Source organism: Ambystoma mexicanum, chromosome 12 (assembly GCF_040938575.1).
Source record: "Ambystoma mexicanum isolate Mex_15411 chromosome 12, UKY_AmexF1_1, whole genome shotgun sequence".
In the NCBI taxonomy this organism is placed as follows: Eukaryota; Metazoa; Chordata; class Amphibia; order Caudata; family Ambystomatidae; genus Ambystoma; species Ambystoma mexicanum.
Genome location: NC_090936.1, coordinates 1,225,421,123 through 1,225,444,263, shown reverse-complemented (window position 1 = coordinate 1,225,444,263; position 23,141 = coordinate 1,225,421,123). Strand labels below are relative to the sequence as shown.

At 46.1% G+C, this 23,141-nt stretch overlaps 1 protein-coding gene across 1 annotated transcript in view; it reads left to right on the top strand.

The window, feature by feature from the left end:
• The window catches only part of SYCP3 (synaptonemal complex protein 3), a 784,994-nt gene that overhangs the window by 438,006 nt on the left and 323,847 nt on the right, over positions 1 to 23,141 (top strand). The window contains exon 6 of the mRNA XM_069629895.1: positions 22,222 to 22,321. Within this exon, the coding sequence (XP_069485996.1) occupies positions 22,222 to 22,321 (100 nt within the window). The remainder of the gene's footprint in view (positions 1 to 22,221; positions 22,322 to 23,141) is intronic.

Sequence of the window (23,141 nt, the reverse complement as noted above, 5' to 3'; positions counted from 1 at the left end):
TTCGCAGGGTGGGAGGGGGAACGGCCTTGCATGCATTTCACAAAGGTATCTCCCTCGTGTGTTGCCGATTTTAGGTAAAAACATCACAAACATTTGAACACTCTATAATACTTATTCAAATCATTTTGAAACACGCATTTAAACTTTGCTGGATGTGTTTCGATTATACCCAGTCTGAGCACCTTGTTTATACACTATGTCTTAACAACTACAGTAATTAGTTATATGCATATACATTTGCAGTGATGAGGTAGTTTTAGGGTTGGTGGAGTACATAGAAAGTAACCCGCCACTGTACGTGGCGGAGATGGCACATGAGGGGCCTAGACATACACGTGTGACGAGTGCATTCTCGCACACTTCACATGTGTCATGGGTATGGATACATTCGTTTTCTTGTGTACTCTAGCAGCATCAGTTCAGTTGTGGTGCGGGACCGCGTGGCGGGGGGGCTTTCAGTGGTACTTATAAAGAATAATCCCCCGCAAATGCTTTCAACATTTGTACACCCCTGCAGGGGTGTGGGTCCTTCACGACTGGTGTCATGTACGATAATTACACAATTTCACAGATTTCTTTAGTAAGAGTGGTTGTATGGAGAGGATACATGTGTTAAAAGTGGTTTCGTACATTCATGTTTGGGTACCTGTCTGCTTTCAGCAGATGACCATTCTACAGATTTTCCCATCGCCCAGGCCTTGCTGACCGGGTCATCGTGGAAGCAGCGATACACTGCGGAAGGTGGACTGTTACAATGTTAATGTATTACGCTAGATCATGCCCGTTTTGTTTGTGGGAACGTGCTTGCAGCGGATCTACCATGGTGCTGCGGAGACAGGGAGGACTGAAACTATCTGAAGGTGGGGGCCGTGCTGCAGCGCGCTGAGCTCACACCATCTTTAAGCAGACAGAAAATGGTTTCTGAGGCCTAGCTAGATTTAATACGTGCGGGCAATGTCTTCAGCAGGTGAGCCATCCACCACCTGGGCCCTGGTGGTAGGAGGGAACGCCCGATGAGCCATGGCCCTCGCCCGGGGTGGAGATGTAGGCAAGGGGGGGGGGTCTTTTGGACCACTCCTCCCCGACATTTCCCCCTTTCATTACTTAAGTAACGAATACTTTAACTCCTCCAACCTTCTACACTCCGCTTCGTCCATCACTGCCTCGTCCCATGCAGGTGTGCCTTTTATGGGCATCCATGCTCTGCACACCCCCCGTAAACTTTCCCCTCTTCTGGCATATTCATCTGGGGTACAAGTCAGGTAGATACATCCGCCATCTCCCGCCAAGTCTACCCACACCTCCTGGTACCATTCTAATACACGGGGCTCTCTAATGGTGGTGTGCCATGCTTTATCTATGATATCTTTGTCGTGATAGATAGGCACTAGCTGATATCTTGGTGTGTCATCTGTTCCTGTTTGGACCTGTACTTCCTGCATGTTTTGTATTGTCCCACGGGTGTTGCCCATTGTCACCATCATCATTGCACCACTTGGTTAGCACAAACTCGAAGACCCACCTGGCACAAGCAAAAAATTAAAAGGAGGAACACCACAGCTGGCATCAAAAACTTCACAGTTGTTCCAAGCCATGAGGGGACCCAGGAGAAGATGTTATCGAACCATGTACTGTCTTCTGCCCCACCTTCCATTTTCATTTTTTCTCCTAGGTTGTGAACTGCTTCGATCACATGGGACAGGGAGCCATTTTCTGCGTCTTCAGAAGGTACGAAAGTGCAGCAGGCACTTCCGATTTTTCGGCAAACACCTCCATCCATCGCCGTCAACAGGTCCAGGACATACCTGTTTTGCATAGTCATCAGTCGTAAAGCCCTTAGTTCCACTTTGATTACGTTAAACCCTTCTTCAGTGTCGTTCGCCAGCTGAATCAGTTCCCAGCGTGTTATCTGGAGCCATTTTGCATTTGCTCTTGCTTGGACACTTGAGACCAGTGAGGCAAAGAATGTTTCTGCTGAGCTGAATAATCGATATTTATCTGGGATCTGGGCCAACAGTTCTGATGATTCCTTTGATATGTAGTTTGATGCACGTTTGTTACGGTTCAGCATTTCTCCCTTGTTTCCGGAAGACAGGACATACATTTGTGACTCCGCAGTTGGTTGGGCTGCACTCTGTTGCCGGCGTCCCGGTGTCTTGTTGTTCCCGTCAATGTGGCTTTCTGGTATTACCATTAGGGCTGAGTGTAGAGTGGCCATTGAGCAGCTGCCACTCCACAATGGGGGAAGGTGTAGGTATGCCTGGTTGCCGCATACCCAGTACGTGTCCATAAGGGCCGCTGTCCCTTTTCTCAGATCTGGGATGGTGAGGGTCTTGTTACAGTTCTTGTTGGTTCCCATGGAGGTCTTCTCCTCTCCTTTAAAACACAGTTCATAGTCTATTTCGCTCTGTAGTTTGAAAGGTTTTTCAATGGCGGTTACCCAGGTTAGTTTTGAAATGTGTTCCTTCCATACTGGTGTGCATGTTTCTTCTATCCACTGCAATTTCTCTGGTGCCACACCTCTCAGTGCTTCCGCTTTGCACATCACGTTTTCATCCTTCCACTTGTTATCAGAAAAAAGTGTCCCTTGAATTACAAAAAATGGTTCTTTCAAGCATACTACCCCTGCCGTTTTTTGGTAGCATGTTTTCTCGTTCTGCAGCATTTGAAAAGTACGCATTTGAAAAGTAACTTCGTGTGCCTGGAAGGTGTTCTTAATCCTGCATAACGTGAGATGAAGGAGACATTGGGCATCTATAATTGGCAACTCTTTGGGTAACAATACTTTGGGTGTACCTGAAGCGTGAGGGATGAGGGAGCAGACATAACAGCTCTCGTTTGTTGTTTGTTTAGCTGTGGCACTCATATCTGCATACCACTTATTTGTTTGGTGGGGGTGTCGTGGGTCTTCCATCTTATCTAGACCTAACCCATAGTACTCATCATACTTCCTCCTCCCTGCTTCCCTCTTTTGTCTGTTGTTCTTGTTCCTCATGTACTTCCCACCTTCCTGGGCGAAGGATAAAATAGACCCCCCTTTCTCATTCCCGCCCCCCGCGGCCCATTCATCGTATAAAATTTCGTGTGCTGCTATCATTTTTTCCTTTTCGTCCCTGAGTTTATCTTGCAGGTTGTTTTTTAAGACGGGGGCAGGGTGACTGGTGGGGGTATCATACAACCACGATATTGCAGAAGGATTTCGGTCATTTAAGCTGCGAGCATTATAATTATACATCACTGGTGGAGACACTGTGTTGTTTTGCATTCCACCCTGTAGCTCTTCCTTTTCTGATATGACAGCATTGGATGGTGTGGTGTGATAACCCCATACAAGTTTAGTTCCATCCCATACCAGAAAATCACCTTCTCTCGTATTGACACTTGTAGTTACATTAGTCCCAGTGGTGCTGTTGATCCCAGTGCTGTTAATCCCTCCCCCCTCGTTCATCTCGATAGAGATGAACGCGACAAACCAATATGTAACCAGGCCAGACATTAGCATAAAAAACATCGTGATGCACACAGATAATCCGCACTCATACGAATATCTACATCTCTCATTTAATAATTCTCTCATTCTGCTAATTCTATCCGTTGTAGGCTGCCTGTTAGATGCCATGGTAGTTCCTGTTTGAGATACAAAAGTGCATTAAGTGCATGCATGTAAACATTTTGTTGGCACCATTAGGGCCGTTATATGTTGACGGGAAATGGAAGTGGGTAGGGTTGTAGGGAGGGGAATTCACAGACAAAGGTGTTAACACGTCATAATTTGATCATTTCATCAGTCACATGATAAGATAAAACACAACAAAAAAACAAATAGACAAGAGAATGCAACAATACTTCATCAGTCACTTTCCCATTCGTGTTCATTGCTGAAGCACGCACACAAGTCGATGTTCAGACATTTTGTTCAGTTAAATTGGTTGCTTTTGTCTGTGCCTCCTCATTTGCCTCCTCTTGCACATTATTATAAGCTCTTCGCACATCTGTCAAGTGTATCCAGTACCGCAAGCCCTTCACTTTTACAGCTGTGGGCGTGCAGAACACTACCTCGTATGGGCCGTGGAACCGTGGTGCATTCCATCGACGCACAAAACTTCTGACATATATTAGTTTGCCTGGCATTAGCTGTAGCTGTTGCTCAGGTTCTGTGACAGACCCTGTTATGATTCCCTCCTCTCTAGTGACGGGTGGGGAGAGCTGCCGTGATATTACGCGCGCTGCCCTTGTTAGTTTTTTCAAATAGTCCGTGAATTCCTCTCCTAATATCGCGGCGCTTCTGTGTGCATCTGAGTGTTCGCGCAGCGGGGAGTGTACTGTGTGCATTCGTCTCCCAGTCACAATTTCGTGCGGGGACAAATGGTGATCTTTACTTGGCTGATTTCTTAGTTCAAATAGCGCAAGGGGCAGACAGTAGATCCAGTTCTTTTTCAGTGAAAAGCAGAGTTTTGATAGCCTGCTCTTTAGCAGTCCGTTCATCTTTTCCACTACGCCGTTACTTTGAGGATGATAAATCGAGCACAATTTGTGTTTTATTCCCAATAATGCAGTTACTTCCTTGAAGAGTTCATTTACAAAATGAGTGCCATTGTCTGAGCGAATCACGTCACAAATTCCCCAGCGCGGGAATATTTCCCTCACTAGGAACTTGGCGGCGCTTTTGGCATCAGGTCGTGCACATGGTCCAGCTTCCACCCACCTTGAGAATGGACACACGACCACGATCATGTACCGTGCGCCATTACACCTTTCCCCCATGTCTGCGTAATCTATATGCAGTTCTCTGAATGGACCAATGGGCTTAGGAATTGTTCCCCGGAGCGTGCGTAATGTCATTCCTGAATTGTATATTTGGCATGTTGTACATTCCATTGCTAATCGAGACACATGCTCCTGGAGACAGGGCACGAACCATTCTTCCTGTATTTCTGCTGCGATGTGCTGTTTGGTATTATGTGCAGGGAAGTGTAGCTGTTGAAATGCAATTTCTAGTAACTGTATTGGCATTACTACTTTCCCTGAGTTATTTTGCCGCCACAGCAGGTCGGTTCCCGACTTGCTGCACCCCCGTTTTGTCCACATCAATTTTTCTTCTGCGCTAGCTCCTTCCTGCAATTCTAGTATTTGTGATATGGGCATCATGTTGTACCCTTCTGGGGGCTCGTCGTTTCTCTTATGCTGAAGCATGAACTCACCTGCGTCATATTTCTGAAAATAGGAAGCCTCCTTGGCGGCAGCGTCCGCTGCCGCGTTCCCCAGAGACACAACGTCCGTGTTGGATGTATGTGCTTGGCATTTTACTATTGCTACTGCAGTAGGGTTTTGTAGGGCCTCAATTAGCTCTTTTAACAATTCCGCATGCTGTACTGGTGTTCCGTCTGCCCGTCGAAATCCCCTACGCCCCCATCTTGCTAGACCTCCATGTACAATCGTCGTCATGTAAGCTGAGTCTGTGTATATTGTCACTGCACAACCCTTTGCTGCATGTAGTGCTTCTATGAGCGCAATCAGTTCTGCTGCTTGTGCGGAGTAATGTGAGGGGAGGCGGTATTGTACTAGTGTTTCATACTCACCGTCTTCCAACCTCACTACTGCCATGCCAACGTGTTTTTCTCCCGTGTCCACGTCAATTGATGCAGACCCGTCCACGAAGTACACTTCCCCCTCGCTCAGAGCGTTCTCACACACCACTGTGTCCTCCCCTCTTTCTCCTGTGTAGGTTGCGCAATCGTGGTCCTGCATGTCCTCTAGTGTGCACGCTTCTGTAATGAATGTGGCGGGGTTCACTGTCTTACATCTCACTACATGGATATTGGCGCTAGACAATATAATCTCGTAGGCTGTCGCCCGCTGTGTTGTCAGTGTACTCTTTGACCTCTCAAGTATTGCGAATAATGAATGTTCCACAAACAATGTCACGGGGCAACCCATTACTATTGTGGCACTTTTCTCAATCGCGAATGCGGCTGCAGCGAGTGATTGCTCGCACGCGAAATGGCCTTGCATCACGGCATCCAAAGTGCCACTATAGTAAGCCAATGGCTTGTGTCCTAGGGACGTCTTTTGTGTCAGTACAGCTGTCATTAGTGTTTCTTTGCAGTGTGAAAATAGGTAAAATTCGCGTACATAATCAGGGTTTGCTAGCACTGGAGCGCTTGAAATTAGCTCTTTTAATGATTGGAATGATGTGCTCATTTCTTCTGACCATTCTATTTTTTTATTCTCCTGTTGTGCTTCCTTGAGTGCTTGTAGGAGGGGCCTTGTGTATGCTGCGTAGTCTAATATCCATGCTCGGCAATAGTTGCACATCCCCAAGAATTTCTGCATGTCTTTCACTGTTGCGGGTTCTCCTACTGATCTTATTGCCTCTACCCTGTCGGGAATTATTCTTTTTCCATCTTTTGATATGAGTTGTCCCAGGTATAAGACCTCTGTCAGGCAGTATTGTAACTTTTCCTTGTCTACCTTGTACCCCTTGTTTGCCAGTAGGGTCAGGAGCGTTGTTGAATCCTTTCTGCATGTTACCTCGTCATGTGCACACACTAATAAATCGTCTACGTACTGAATAATCGTACTCTCAACTGATAGGTTTCCCAAGTCTTCATGCAATATGCGGTTAAATATGCTCGGGCTCTCACAGTATCCCTGTGGTAGTCTGCAGTGTTCATATCTTTTACCCCCCAGTGTAAATGCTGTAAGGTATCTACTCTCTTCAGCCAGGGGTATTGAGAAAAATGCGTTTTTCAAGTCCACTACTGTGAAATGTGATGCCACTTTCGGGATGCTGCATAGTATTGATGCAGGGTTCGGGACTAGAGGGAACTCCTTCTGAATTACATCATTGAGAGGGCGTAAGTCTTGTATCATCCTCCAAGACCCTCCTTTCGCTTTTTTGATTGGATAAATACATGTGTTACATGGTGAGTTTGAAGGCACTATGATCCCTTGTGCTAGTAGTGCATTTATTGTTTCTTTTATCCCTTCTTCAGCTTCACGGGACAATGGGTACTGTTTAACTCGGGGTAAGATTGCTCCTTGCTTTAGTTTTATTACCACAGGTTGTACTCCGTGCAACAGCCCTACATCATGGGGGCCTGTTGTCCATAAATTGTTTGGTACGAGCCTCATGTCGTCATCAAAAAATGACGGCGGTGCTCCTACCACTGCCATCAATTGGACGGGGGTTTCCCTGGCTTGAATCAAAATGTCACAGGGCATCGCTATTTCCATTACTATCTCACCATCCCCTTCTGTGTCTGAAAAGAGATCCTCATCTGTTACCTCCCGTAGGGCGATGTTGGCGTTTGTACACAGCACTGTGCGCCATTCACATCCTTCCCTGTCTACTCCAATCACAGCGATCCTTTTCGCTGATACCTGTACAGCGTGCAAGTCAAATGATACCACTGATCCTGGTGCTGCGTTGGGACACACTATGGGGCGGAAGAGGAACTCCGCTGGAATCCTCCAGTCCATTCTTCTTAGCTCTGGGATTATGAGGGCCAAAGTCTTTAGCCCTTCAATAAACATTTCTTCATTTTGTGGCAGCCCTCGTATTTCCTGTGTGGTTGTATAGGCTTGCACTACCAACATCGCACGCAAGGGGCATATCCCGGGAGTAGAACACACTATTCCCCTCTCGGTAAATGATATAGTCATGTTAAGTTTACTCAGGAGATCCCTCCCTAACAAGTTTATTGGGGAATGTTCGTAATACAGTAAGGGTGCCTTCACAGTTTTACCCCCCACTGTTACATCTAAAACTTCGGTGTAAGGAACTTCAATTACAGCCCCAGAGAACCCCTGCGTCTCTAACTTCCGGTTAGATAACGGGAACCGGCCCTCTTTGATACATGATTTCTCCGCTCCCGAATCAACCATGAATATGAACTGCTTGTCTCCTATCTGCGCCCCTACCAATGGTTCCTCTGCTGCATTGTAGGTGGTAGATAGAACTGGACACGCAAGTGTTCTCTGTGGGCTGTCCTATGCGGGGTGTCTCATCGCCCCCCCCTCATTAAAGACACTTCCTGACACCACTGACATGCCGTTGTAAGGTGCTGGTGCAGGGGCCCCGTTTGCTGTTGTCGCGAAAGGGTTACCTGGCGTGTATTGCATACTGTCATTGTTTTGTGGGTGGTTCTGTGTTCTATACTGGGGTCCCTGTTGCTGGCCGGCATTACCTTGGCCTGGGTTTCTTAGTTGCTGTTGTCCCATTGGGAGACCATATGGGCTTCCCGGATGGGGATGGCCATATTGTTCTACCTCCTGGAACCCGTGGTTGGGTCTGCTTCTGCACTCTCTGGAATAATGCCCCCATCTCCCGCAGTTCCAGCAACTTCCTTGCGCTCCTCTAGGGCCTTGCCATCCATTTCCTCCCATTCCCCCGTACCCTGATCCACCTCCTCTTCGGCCCCTGTACCCACCTCGTCCCCCTCGAGGGGTCCACTCTTGCCACTGCGGACCTCCACCTTGCTCCTGCTCATTCCACTGCCGCTGTCCTATTCCCGCCCAATTAGTTGCCACCCTTCCTTGTAGTGCTATCAGCCCCTCCTCCTCATCGTCTCCCTCCCTGCTGTGTGGGAGCGTGGCTACTGCCGCTGCAACCTTCACCAACTTTGTCTGTACCAACTTCGCCTCGTCTGCTAATCTTTTCTGCGCCACCTCCTTCTCCCTCTCCTTGATTCGTTTACAATGGTGTACTATTATGCTCTGAATCTCTGGCCATCCCTTTGCTTCAATACCTGCTATCTTGTCGAGCGCCTTCTGCACTTCCTTTGGGAGCCCTCTTTTTATAATGAAGTAAAATAAAGATGTCGATTGATACCAGGGCGTGCCCGTTTCAGCTCTCCACATCTCTTGGACCCGAAAAATGTAATCCATAGCCTCCTCCTTGTCATTCATTGTACACTGCATTACTGACTGTAAGTCCGGTGTATCTGGGAATGTTTCGCGCAAAGCATCCCACACCCTGGCACGCACTGTGTTAAAGGAGGCCCCATCATGGCGGTCACAGTCTAATGTTACTCCTGGGAAACCGGCCTTAACCCATACTCTTTCAGCCTGATCGCCCACTGCTGATACGAGCAAACTCTTCACATCCCCTATAGCTAGGGGTACCCCGGCAGTGTGTTTCTCGAAGGCGTATATCCACTTTCTTGCCCCTCCTGATAACGGTGGCAATAGCTTTAATAAATTGGCTTTATCCATCTGAGCCCATGGGATGTAGTTAGGCCTCCCTCCTCCCCTATGTATCAATGGAAGCTGTAGCCTTCCTTTTGTTGTTGCCTCTACACCCGTTCTTGCTGCTGAGGTTCGCAGTGATGCCATTTTCCCCACTCTGTTCCTTAATCGCCCCGTCCACTCATCCAGTGTTCTCATTGAACACGTACCATCCCCCCCTTTGCTTCCCCCTCCCATTGCCATGCTCAACCTGTCGCTTTCTTCTAACTCGTCCCTTATGTCACATAGCAATTCCTCTCTGTCCCCCATAGGCCTTTCTTCGTTGTCGGCATCTCCCTCTTGTGTCCCTATTTCAATTATTCGTGTCGGTTCTTCCTCAATTCTGAACAGTATCTCGCCTTTTTTCCACCCCCTCTTCAGGTTTTCTATTCTCACCTGGCGCTCTAGACGTGCGCCCTGATCTAGCCGTATTAAGTGCTGTTTGTCCACACATGTCTTTTATCCTCAAGAGCTCATCTTTTGCTATTGAGAGTCTTGACTGCAAATCATCTGTGAGTTTCTCTATGTCCACCCTTTGTGTACTCGTCTGGCCTCGCTCTCTCGTACTTTCATATGGTGGGGGTGCCGTGGGCCGGTGGGGTGTAGTAGTTGTCGGGGGAGGCACATATGTGGGGTCACTGTATCCTTCTGCGGGCACAGGCTTGTTTAATATCGGGTACAAACTTATTACCTCTACCGGTGGCGTTACACTTGACAATTCTTTGACATCTTTCTGTATCATTAGTGGATTGTCTGTGGTGGACGGGAGATCAGGATTTAATGCTGGTGTTTTAGGCGGTGGTATCTCTTCAAATAGCCTCCAAAGATCTAATATTTCCCTCCTATTTTGCAACTGCTTCCCTTTGTACTTCAAATAAATGCATGTGTCCACCATATCCAGAACACTTTTATCAAATGACGCTCCCTCGGGCCATATCTGGGGTAACCCCTCTCCCTTCAACTCGGTTATCCATTGGTCGTGGTATTTCTTAATCCGCTCCGCGTACCCTGGGAGATTCTTACAAATATGTGATAGGGGTGTTTCGGCCCCCATCTCTGCGCCCTCCTAGTGCTTGTGTGTCTCTGTGGGTTTGCAACTACAATGTAAACGTATTATCAGTATTATTTTTCGTTTTCTACTTCACATTCAATATTGGGCTCCTTTGGGCTCTCTTCCCCTGCCTGCACAATGCAAAGCTGGCTGTACACAGTTTCTACACTATTCTCTTTGGGGGCACATACAAGAGCAACCCATCATTTATTTTGACAGTATCAACTCGGAAATCAAAAAGGTAACCACTCACTTCACTGTATCAACGTTGTCTCCAGAAAAGTTTTATCTGCTCACACTTACCATGACCATTTAACTACTATACATGTTTAACCGTTTTACACATTCACAACATCAAATTGTCTTTTGACACATACGAGGTGCACACACCTCTTGGTACCACTCAATTCACCACTCAATCTGCCCTCCCTTTCCTCCCTAGCCGGCTGTCCCTATCCGTCTTATTTGGATGCACATATATATATATACTAGCCTGTTCTTCCCCCCTCTAGTAGGACCCCCCTTTTTTTTTTTTTTTTTTCTTTCTCTTACTTTCCCCCTAAGTTTGTGCTAATCTCACTTTTTATTCTCCTCCTACCCCTAAAAAAAAGAAAAAAAGAAGTAATAGCGGTTACTAATATATTCTCAGTGCCCCCTTTTGCTGAACACTTTTATCTTATATTCCACTTCCTTATATATTCCCAGTACTAGTCAATATAGCACTATGCGGCGCCGCCTTCCACCCCCTTTCGGAGCTAGGTTCCCGTCACTTTTATCTCTTAGTCACCTCGTAATCCTAATGACCATATGCAAAGAAAAAGCAAGGAAATTTTAAGATGATCCTTAGTAGATCTACGTACCCCCTCTTCGTTACCTGTCCTACACTTCTTCCCCCGCTCCCTTTACAATCGCTCGCACTCAATACTCACGTGCCCGTCTTGAACCGATAGTCTCCGAAACTGGGTCCGTCCAGGCAGTGTCGCCGTCAGCTCAACAGTCAGCCCCGGCTCCGGCGAGCGGTACTCAAAGGGGATTTTTCAACCGGGATCCCGTACCCTTTCTCTATTGAGTGCGCACTTCTTAGTGTACCGGTCGCCGTTGGCGGGCAGCCTCCCGGAGCCGGCTCACCGTGCGTATCCCTTTTCGACCGGAGATTCTCGTGCCAAAAGGGGACGGTAATGTTAGGTCGGGAAAGAATAATAATAATAATAATCACACTTTCGGGGTCACCACTGAAGGCAAGCGTCCCCAACCAGCACGATCCTCCCCGCAATGAGAGACAATAAAGGACTTCTCCCAAATCGGGAATAAAGCCAGGACAGAGTGCGGGTGAGTTTAAATGGGAGTTTATCAATCAGAATAGGGCATGCAAAGAACTCTGCAAAACTCCGAGAGCGCTCTGTCTGACAATAGCAAAGACAGGCGTATATATTTACAAAAAACGTCATAAGAACCTACACACTATAGGGGGTACAAGTTCAATGGGATTGGGTGGCGACGACTAATTATAGGTGCTGCTGCGATGTGGTTGGCTTTGGCTGGAAGACGTCAATGGTCAGCCTTGTGGGTTGGGCTGGGCCTGGCAGGTTGGCTGGATTCATCCGGGCGGTGTTGTTGCGCCATTGTGGCCAGTGTCAGAGATGAATGTCCTTTCCTGACTTATTTGCCCTGGGCCATGCACACCGCAGTCATTCAGTCATTGCAATATTATCTTCTTTAGTAAATCTTCCAATAGGTTATTCTACAGGTTAATGCAACACAGGAGGAATGTACCTTGTGAGGGGTCTGGAGGTAATACGTCAGGACATGGTTACCAGTGTCCTGTTGACCGGGGCTATAGGTCGAGGGGCTAAACTTCAGGGCCTGGGACGGGCGGTACAGGTCTTTTTGCCTTGTTAGAAGTTGTTATGGATGTTCCGCTGTGTTTTGTCAAAGTGTTGGGTGTCCTGATTGCACAGGGCCATAAGTCTAAGACGGTCCGGTGGGCTATGGGGTTTACGAGGGGGCGCCGTTAGAAGTGTGTGTTCAGGCAGAGGTTTACTGCTGTGCTGTAAATAGTGCAGGTGGCGGGCCGTGGCCTTGGGTGCTGCAGAGGGGGCTACAAATCTTTGAGGCGGCTCCAGTCTGGTTGGGGGAGGTGGAGTAGCGCAGCGCGGGCCTCTGCTCTCATGTCTTGGCAGCCTTCGCAGGGTGGGAGGGGGAACGGCCTTGCATGCATTTCCAAAGGTATCTCCCTCGTGTGTTGCCGATTTTAGGTAAAAACATCACAAACATTTGAACACTCTATAATACTTATTCAAATCATTTTGAAACATGCATTTAAACTTTGCTGGATGTGTTTCGATTATACCCAGTCTGAGCACCTTGTTTATACACTATGTCTTAACAACTACAGTAATTAGTTATATGCATATACGTTTGCAGTGAGTGAGGTAGTTTTAGGGTTGGTGGAGTACATAGAAAGTAACCCGCCACTGTACGTGGCGGAGATGGCACATGAGGGGCCTAGACATACACGTGTGACGAGTGCATTCTCGCACACTCTTCACATGTGTCATGGGTATGGTTACATTCGTTTTCTTGTGTACTCTAGCAGCATCAGTTCAGTTGTGGTGCGGGACCGCGTGGCGGGGGGGCTTTCAGTGGTACTTATAAAGAATAATCCCCCGCAAATGCTTTCAACATTTGTACACCCCTGCAGGGGTGTGGGTCCTTCACGACTGGTGTCATGTACGATAATTACACAATTTCACAGATTTCTTTAGTAAGAGTGGTTGTATGGAGAGGATACATGTGTTAAAAGTGGTTTCGTACATTCATGTTTGGGTACCTGTCTGCTTTCAGCAGATGACCATTCTACAGATTTTCCCATCGCCCAGGCCTTGCTGACCGGGTCATCGTGGAAGCAGCGATACACTGCGGAAGGTGGACTGTTACAATGTTAATGTATTACGCTAGATCATGCCCGTTTTGTTTGTGGGAACGTGCTTGCAGCGGATCTACCATGGTGCTGCGGAGACAGGGAGGACTGAAACTATCTGAAGGTGGGGGCCGTGCTGCAGCGCGCTGAGCTCACACCATCTTTAAGCAGACAGAAAATGGTTTCTGAGGCCTAGCTAGATTTAATACGTGCGGGCAATGTCTTCAGCAGGTGAGCCATCCACCACCTGGGCCCTGGTGGTAGGAGGGAACGCCCGATGAGCCATGGCCCTCGCCCGGGGTGGAGATGTAGGCAAGGGGGGGGGTCTTTTGGACCACTCCTCCCCTGCAACGGGGACACCTGTCAGAGGAACTTAAGACATTTCAGGGCCTTCGCCAGTGTTGTGTTTTGGCACCCTGCCTATTCAACCTCTAATTGGCTGATTTAGAACCACGCCTGGAGTGGGTTGCTTTTCCGCCACTAAAATTCGGGACCTTGACCATTTTTGGACATCATACGCAGATGACGTTATCTTGATCCATCAAACACAGAATGGCCTACATAGAGTAATAAATGGCACTGTAGAATATGCCTGAGAAAACAATTTGACCAATAACAGTAAGAAACATGTATTATTAGTTTTGCTGGCCAAACTTCTAGACAAGTTGGTTTTAAATGGAAGGTGGAAGATTCTTTTATTGCCCCTACAACTGATATAAAATATCTAGGGATCGTGTTCTCATCCTTGCTGAAAAAGTACAAGGCTTTTGATAGACTCAGGTGCAAGGCTTTGCCGAGCGGATCACAATTGAAATGGTTGCACCATAGATTTTGCAAATTTACTATTAGACCATTGTTGAATTATTATAATATGAAAACGCTGTTGTATGGCCAGGAGGTGACTTGTGCCTCCCGTGAAATTGATTGGGATCACCTTGAAGCTCTTATTAGGCAAATACTTATCAATGTACCTAAATTATACGGAGACATTTTAATGGCCCCTGCTTGTTGAGTTTGAGGCAGTTGCCCGCAGATTTTGCTCAGATAAGTTGTTTGCAGTGTTCAGCGCTCCGCAGTACTCAAGGAGGAGGAGTTTGAAAATGCGTGCATAACATGAGGGCAGATTTAAATCCCTACCTGCCCCGAGTGTCAGCGGAGCTGGCAGTTGCCTGCAGTACCCCACAGGGCTCAAGGCGAAAATCCCCAGCGTTCTGACTTTGATTGTGACAACAGGAGTATCGGCTTCCTGGGGGAATGCTGGAAAGATGATGATCTCTTCTCTTTTAAGCCCGTCACAGAGGCCAAACTTACAGTGATAGTTCAAAATCTCAAACCATCTAACTGTAAGGGAGACGTTTGCCTGGCACTTACAATAAAAGCCTGCGCCTCTTCTCTCATTCCCACCCTATGTAAGTTTGTTAACGCGTCCTTTAGGGACAGTGCTGTGCCTACATGCATAAAACACTCTTGGGTAACTCCACTATTAAAAAAAACAGATCTCTCCCCTGACAATCCATTGAACTACTGTCCCATCTCCAATTCACCATTCTTGCTTAAAATTCTCGACAGAGTTGCGTATACTCAATTACTGACCCATCTGAGAAACACTGACATCTTAAACAAAAGACAGTCTGGTTTTCGGGAATCTTTTCTGAAGGACCACCAATGGAGAGTGAGCAGTAACTTGGCTGACGCTAACCCCATGGATCTGATACAGGGAGTACCACAGGGTCCCTGTCTTTCTCCGATCTTTTATAATATCTTTACTGTGCCCTTCCTTGACTTTCTGGACAGCAATGATATAGAGTTCACCAACTATGCTGATGACACCCAGCGTATTATCCCCATCACAGGTGTCTTCTCGGATGATGAAACTAAAATCAATTGGATCTATCCAAAGTTGGATGTGTGCTAATTGATTGGCCCTTAACACTAGCAAGACAGAACTCATGCTTGTGGGTACTGACCCCAAACTCTGCAAACTGGAAAATCAATACTCCCAATTTGCAATTGATAACTGTGCCATAAAGACCAAGGGCCTCATTCCGAGGTTGGCGACAAGGGGTTAACGGCGCCGGTCAAGGCGCCAGTGCCGTTAACCCCTTACTGCCGCATTATGAGGTACTTAAGCGGGTCCCGCTAAGGGCGGCTGGTTTTACCTGGCGCCCTTAGTGAGAGCTGCTAAAGGACCAGGGAGCTAACAACGGGCCCGTTATTACGGGCCTGTTGTTAATTCCCTCCACATTCCCATTGAGCCTTATGGGGGCTCGAATGGGAATGGGGATGGGTTCCCTGAATGGGGACATATCGGGTCCTCCAAGGTTGGAATGGCCCGGTATTTCCCCATTCAGGGAACCTGGACCCGGTATGCGGTATGGGGGTAGCCATGGCACTAATATCGCCATGGCTACCTCCAACCTCGTAATGACCCCTCAAGATAAAAGTTAAGACATTGGGGATTCATCTCGATTGTAATTTGAACATGAAAGCGCAGGTCAGCAGTCTGGTGGCCTTGTCCTCTTATTATATCAAACTGCTCTCTCACGCATGCCCCTTTTATCTCTCAACTCAAACGAGTAGAGAAATGCTAGCTAGAGCACTGATTAGCTCTAGGATAGACTACTTCGGTAGTCTCCTGACTGGTCTCCCAAATTGTGAAATGAATAGCCTGCAGGTAGTACAGAATAACGCTGTTAGGGTCGTTATGGATAAGAAAAGATCAGACACTATTTCCTTGTCGAGAAGGGAGCTTCACTGGCTTCCTACCAAGGAACGTATTATTTTTCGCCTCCTGTCTGTCCCCTTCAATTGTTTGAAAAACTCTGGTCCTACTTACCTCAATGAGGAATTTAGGCCAAAGGTGAGCAATTACAGTCTTAGATCTAATGAATTTTTCCAGCTAACTGTCCCTACTTGCAAATTATCACAGACTAAGCTTTCTACTTTGCGGCCCCCATTGCCTGGAATAACCTCCCTCTGAAATTGAGAACTGAAAAGTCCAATAGAGTGTTCAGAAAAGGACTGAAGACTTATCTATTTAACTAATGCCATCTCGGTCTGAGCTTCTGCCTTTGGCACTCCCTTCCAGCTCTGGTGGTCTTTTTCTTTTTCTGGCTGCTTTATTGTTGTCTTATTTGTCAGCGCCCTTAAGCCTTAGGGTCAGTGGATCAGCGCTATACCAAAAAAAGAAAAAGAAAATCGAATGCGCTCTGACATGGGAAAGTGTCTAATTTGCATGTTGGGGAACACGCACTCTGTCTCTCCCCAGTGCTCTGCGACCTTTTGATATGCTGTAACACGCTGTGACCCAATTATCTTGGCTGTGCCAGGGTGAGCATAAGTCCACTGCCATTGTGGCATATAACATAGAGAATACCATTTGCTTCTATCGAGCTTGAATTAAGACAGAGATTTACTTGTGCTGAACTTGTGTAACACTCTTACCATTTAACTAAAGCCCACCGGATATCATATTGTCCATGAGTCCAAGACATCATTGAGGCTGCTACTGATGTTGCTCCAGACACTGCCATCGCCACTTACCTGAACTAAGACGGGCTTGCAGCTCCGAGTACCAACCTTACAATAATTTCTAGCCCATTTTCTAATTATAAGGAGCCCAGACAGTGGCAGTGACATTGGGGCGGACATTGGTTAAGTCACGGCCTTTCAACACCAGCTTTAACAATGCCATTCCAGCAGCAATAACGAATATAAGCAAATCTAAATATTCTCTCAGGAGTCAAGGCTCTTCAAACACACTTGTACTAGCAAGAGAAGACGGGGGCTCTGGCCCAAACTTACCCGTGGTAACCCACGAGGAATCATCGGCAATAGAATTCTTGCCCCCAACAGCCAGAGCAGCAGAGTGCCAAGGCAAAGAGAGGAAAAATTATAGGGCGAATAGAGGATGAAATGGTGAAGGCCATTCGGGCAGGACTAAGGGGAACCCCATTTGAAAGATCGCCAAAAGCTAAAATGAAAGAAAAGCGCTAACACCTGAATCCAGCATTCATGACCCCGATTGCCAAACAGAAAATCAGACTTCTTCCCTACATAAGGGACAATTACTGAAATCAGACAAGTACCACTAATTCTAACGGCACCAATTGAAGAAGCAATAAATGACCAAACCATCTTGGACGCAACTGAAGGCATATTGGCATGCTCAGCCATGCCAGATCCGAACGCAGACGCCACCAACTCGGACCAATTACTAGATGGCTCACTTTCAGCTATTCAAGGCTAACTGAGTCGGGTACACCCACGCACCTCACTGAACTATTATCTTGTAGGAGAATTACGTCACTGCTTCCATCTATAGAGTGGAGCAGGCCAGAAATGCACAACACCCTGAAGGGCATGGACAAGGAAATAAAGTTAACATCACCCTGTATCCCGGTTCTGAATTCTGTATTAGGTGCTTTTGTGGACCTGTACGAGAACATTAAAGCTGAAGTACAGGTCCACACACTTATGTTGAGCGTTCTTGGCCTAAATATGGAGGACCTGCTGAGTCTAGGCTCAGGCAGTGGAAATAAACAGCTAGTAACTGACCAGGAAGGTGTGAACTTGTACAGCAGGCACAAACTTCTAGCCGTACTACCTCCCCCAGGACTCTGCAAAGCCAGAATGAAGATAAGTCATCACAAGTGATGATAGTTGGGGAGAGGGAGGCCAATTTAGCTAGGCCCCTGGAAACTTAAACGGTGTCATCAAGAGAAACAAAGAGGCAGTGGGAGGGGGAAGCAGGTGAGAACAACCAAGAAAAAAGACAATTCTAGAAAAAGCTCACAGAAATGTTTGTGGAATATTCACATTATTGAAAAGGAACTCGCAAACACAACAACAGAGGTGGGAACGCAGCATCAAGGAAGGTGCTTTACACTGATCATCAGTGGTAAAAAAAGATGACGGAACATACAATTAATAGAACCGAACATTTCATACTGGAGGATGTGGTATTTGTGGACCCCCTTAAACCAACAGACAAATGTATAGCTAGCAAACTGGATAGATGGTCTCAAAGGGTAAACAGATGAAACAAGGTAGAGGAAAGCGTACCTCTGCCAGTGATGGATGGCAGTAAATCTCCCCATGTGAACATGATATCGTTGATTCCCACCACTGCCCATTTTCGTTAATTTGTATGGCGTGGGTGATGGACGGAACGCAACTTCCGTTTCCGCCGCTCCTTTCCCCTCCGACATACAAATCTTCCAGCATTTGCGCCATCATGCATTATCATGCAGGTGCAAATGCTTAGGATGCCTAAGGGGTTTATCTGCTTTACGCAACAGCAAAAGGCAGGTGAACCCCATGGGGATTGTTAGGAAAGTTTCTCTTTTGGGCACCTTTTCCTCCATATTCTATGGACCCCCAAACTTTTTACTTTTGTTTTACACGTTGTCCTGACTTTTTACATTGAAGTGAAGTCTTCAGCTTCATGCCACTGGCCTTTTTGCTCATTTGTTATGAGGAAACTGATTAGTCCTTCAGGCTGGCTGTCAGTAATGGGAAACTATGTTTCCCTTTTTTTGTCTTTTGACTTTATCTGTTTGGGTAACTTTATCATGTTGCACAAAACATCTTTCAATGTAGTGCAGGGGGGATACTTTTGTATCACCCTAGACTCGCACTCAAAGGATTTTTGGTTACTTTTAAATGTGCCTAAAGACAAGCTGGTGGCAGCAGTTACATTTTTAAAATTTTTGCTATATTTTTAGTTAGATCTCTCGCGTTTAACACATTTGACTTCTAACTGTGACTAGTGTCCTAAGATGGCGGCGCCACAAGATTTTTCGCTTATTCTTTGGCCATTTTGTTCTTTGGCCATTTTCCTGCCCTCTCAGGTCAGGAATTGATATGAAAGGATATGGCATTTATAACGCGCCTATACACATTGTCATCCATTTACCCAGGAAAGCTGCTGTTTTCCGCCAGCTAGTGCATGCTATTTGTGCCTGGGCTCAGGAAGTGGGCTGGGACTTCTGGTCCCAATCCACATACTGGTGCCAATATGTCTAGTGTGCATGCATGAGTGAGCCCCACAGTGGTCCCTGATTGGAACACTGCTGGTGTGCCTGTGTGGGGCAGATCTTTCTATTGGATGGCATCGTTTGATCGCTCACCTGATTTTAGGATAAGAAGAGTAGTCATGCAGCCATTCCAGCAGATCAGAAAAAGAGCCAAGTAGCCTGTGTAGCTGTGCAAACGACGTAAGACCCGAGGACGAATCCTGAAGAGGCCTGGCAACTATTTCTTGCTGCTGTTCCGATGGAACCCTGTCTGGCTACTGATCTCAAAAGACCTTTGCTGGCGCTTCAACCCTTTGGAATGGTGGAACCAACCGATCTCAATGTCTTTACACGATCCTGGGGCCTGGAGCCTTCAGGATCCTCCCTGGACCACCAGGTGGACTGACCAGCTCTGTTTTGTGCTACTGTGCTAGAAGCGTTGCTGTTCCATGTTTAGGGCAGGAACTTCGGTGGTCTGCAGCTAGTCCTACAAGTCTCTGCCCTGCCAAGTTTCAGCATCCCAGCATCAACGGGTCCTGTTGGGGAAAGCTTCCTTTGTTTGCAACTTTTGAGATGCCCGCTTTCACTGGGCGCGGTGACTGTCGCTGGAACTGGCCATCCCCTGTCTGGTAGAGTACTTTGAAGAGTCCTGCATCAGTGTCTGCTGCATTTCTCCACTGGAAAGGACTGCATTCAGCTCCTGTACCCGATGGGAACCTTGCTTGCACCTGCTGCTCCTGAGCATCTTCTACTGGATCCAGCGGTGGGAAAATCTACCTCCTGCGACCTCCCCTTCCCCCCATTTGACATGCCAAGTCCTTTAGAAAAATCGGAGTACAGGTGGTGAGTAATCGCAATACTTACCGGTGCCCCTATCTCCTCGATGATCACGTTTCTGTAGAACTTTGATTTATTCTACAATCCGTTGATTTTTGAACAGCTGATGAAAAAGCCGCTCCAGAAGCTGAGAAAAGTACTTTCAGTCTCATCATGAGTTGGGCGGTATCCCACGTGGGATACCGCCCAACTGTATTTGCGTTACTGCCCAACCGTCCAGTGGTATCATGGGTTGGGCGGTAAACGTAATTCCCCACTTTGTCCATTGGACCCAATGGGGAAATTTTGGTGCAATTAGCATGGGCTAAGAGCAGCCTGCTAATTGTGCCCGAAAATGTGCATTTTTCCAGCGCATTTACCCCCGTGATGAGGCCCTTTGTCTAAGTCGATGGTTAGATGGAAGTGGTTAGCATTTTATTGCAAATTGCTGGTTCGCTGCCTAGACTCGATACATGACGACCTGAACAAAATTCTGCTGTCAAAACTAGAGAATGATGTTAGTAACTTTGGTTTTCTGTGCGATAAGATATTGTGTGATATAGAATTTACTGTAGAAGCCTTAAATATCACTCCAAATAGGGTTAAAAGCTGTCTGAAGAAGTATGATTGGTGTCTTTTAATCAATTAATTTCATAGCTGCGAAAGCATGATCCATCTTTGCCATGAACATATGATCTTGGGCCTTCTAGCTGCGCATTGGAGTCTTTTTCCTTGTCCAGAAGCTAGAAACGACCACTAGATTTAGATGGAGTTTTTATAGAACTTGTGCAGTCCTGAAACGCTTTAAGGATGAGAATGTAGACAGTATAAATTGCCATTTTCGTGGTGACTTAGATGCCACAAAAAACATGGAACATCTGATAATCTATTGTGGCAAACTGAATTCCACCAGACAAAGGTGTTTTGCTGATTTTTTGGGAAAAATTAATTTATTTGATTTGCACAGCTTTTGAGAATTATGTTTAAGCGGTGTCAGTAGATCATTATGCCTTGCCGTATTAAGTTTTTTAAATTCATTAGAACTGAATGAAATTGAAAAATGAAATGATTACTGTGAATGATGAATTGAATGTTATTGTTTTTATAGAATGTATAATAAAACATTATGTTTTATACGTATATTTTCTATTCACTATTATTAAGGTTGAACAGTATGGTTAGCCAATAAACAAATAAAAAATGTAATAAAAAAAAGTATTTTACTCACCTGTAAACCCCTTTTTGCTGATTTCTGGAACCAATCTTGACATCCACAGGGACTTTACCCCAACTTATAAAGTACTTTGTGAACATTTGGGCACAAGGCCCCATTCAACTTAGGATTGGACTTTTTAAAGTTAAGTCACCGATTCCTGTGGACTGTTGATGCAATTGCCTAACTATTTACCTCTACTTTCAGGTATTGGGGTAACTTGTATGCATTGCATTGGCTAACCTGTGACTGTATGTGTGTTTTATATGTGTAGTATTGTGTGATAGTATTACCTGCTTGATTCATTTTTCTATTGTGTTTTTGGGCCTGTAATAAATAGAGTATGTGTATACTTACTCTCTAAGTTTAATCATTGTGTATTTCACTGTGTAGACTCATTGTAGTCCCCTGACCCCACTCACCTCACCGAGACTTAGCCTTGACCACTCTCCTTGATTGGTTTGGGTAAACTCCCAGAGTTTCCCCTGTTCACTATATCTAGGTGACCTCTTAAACTCTGTCCAACAGGCCAGAGTTTAGAAATCCATCTTAACAGGGATCCATTGTAAACGATGCCTTCCATGTGTACATACATGGCAGGCAGTGTTCACTTCATTTGCGTGGTCGGAGTGTAAGAGGAGGTGGCGTACATGCTTGTATGCTGCCTTTTGCTCTTCTCTTTTGGAATTTGGCCACAGGGAGACGTTTACGTTGAAGTGTTCACGTAATGACTCCCGCCGTCAAATTGCAAGCTCCAATTAAATGAGCTGCACAGTGTTCTCTTTTGAAATCAATAAAGCATGAGTTTCAGCAGAATGGTTTCCATGTTATTCTTAGAGTTAAACCCAATAACAACAAACACTTTCTTCATGCTTTGAACTGGACGATGTGTTTAATGTCTTGCTTTCAATGTATGCGCTTTGATTATCATTGTTACCATTCTTTATTAAATCCTCAATTTACATTATGCTTACAGACAAAAATTGAATACAGAGTATTCCCAACAATTCCTGACTTTATTTCAACAATGGGAAATGGATGTACAAAAAGCAGAGGAGCAGGAGGAAAAAATAACCGTAAGTATTTTGCAGAACATCTGTTTTCCTAAATAGGATTTACCAGTAAGTAAATAGCACTTACAAATCACCCTACAATCCCCATGGGTAACGGAACCCAAATTACAATCTTGTGGGGAAAAAACATATTTTCCACATCCTGAAAATGTATGAGTTAGTATTGTAAAACATAATCTGGTTACCAGATTCCTCAGCCCTGTTTGGACCAATAATCTGCATGTTGCCATCTATTACCAGACTAAGACCAGGTAACTGCGGCTCAGCCTAAGAGGAGTCCCGCCTCACCCTCCACTAGAACCATCCCCATGAAGATCCTAACGGGGCCTCAAGAACTTACAGGAAGACCAGTCCAGGGTTTTACTGCCAGAAGAGCCAGGGATCAAAACCCACCTTCACATTAAAATGGCCATAGATCTGTGCAGATTTCCTTCATATAGAACATGGCCGTTTAAGACCAAGGGGAGCAGAAAATAGAAGAGCTTTTCCCACAGTGGTGTTGGGCACGGTTCCATTTTCCCCAGGCTCACAATGACTCCCTGGCACCGTGGAAGGCCTACAAGGGGGTCTGCTTGACCATATGTGCATTCGGCTGATGCCCAAAATTAAATGATATACTGAGAGGCGACTTTGTGATAGGCTTGAGAGTGTGTTGGTTTTTTGATATATGCACCCCCATGTTGTACATTTTAATTAATACCCAATGTAATTAGTTCCATTCAAACAGCTAGAGCTGAGCTGTCTGCCATCTGCACTTCTGTGTGATTCACATTTTACACCATGCTTGAGCGTGGAGTGGCCAGTAGGAGGTGAGCTGCTGCAG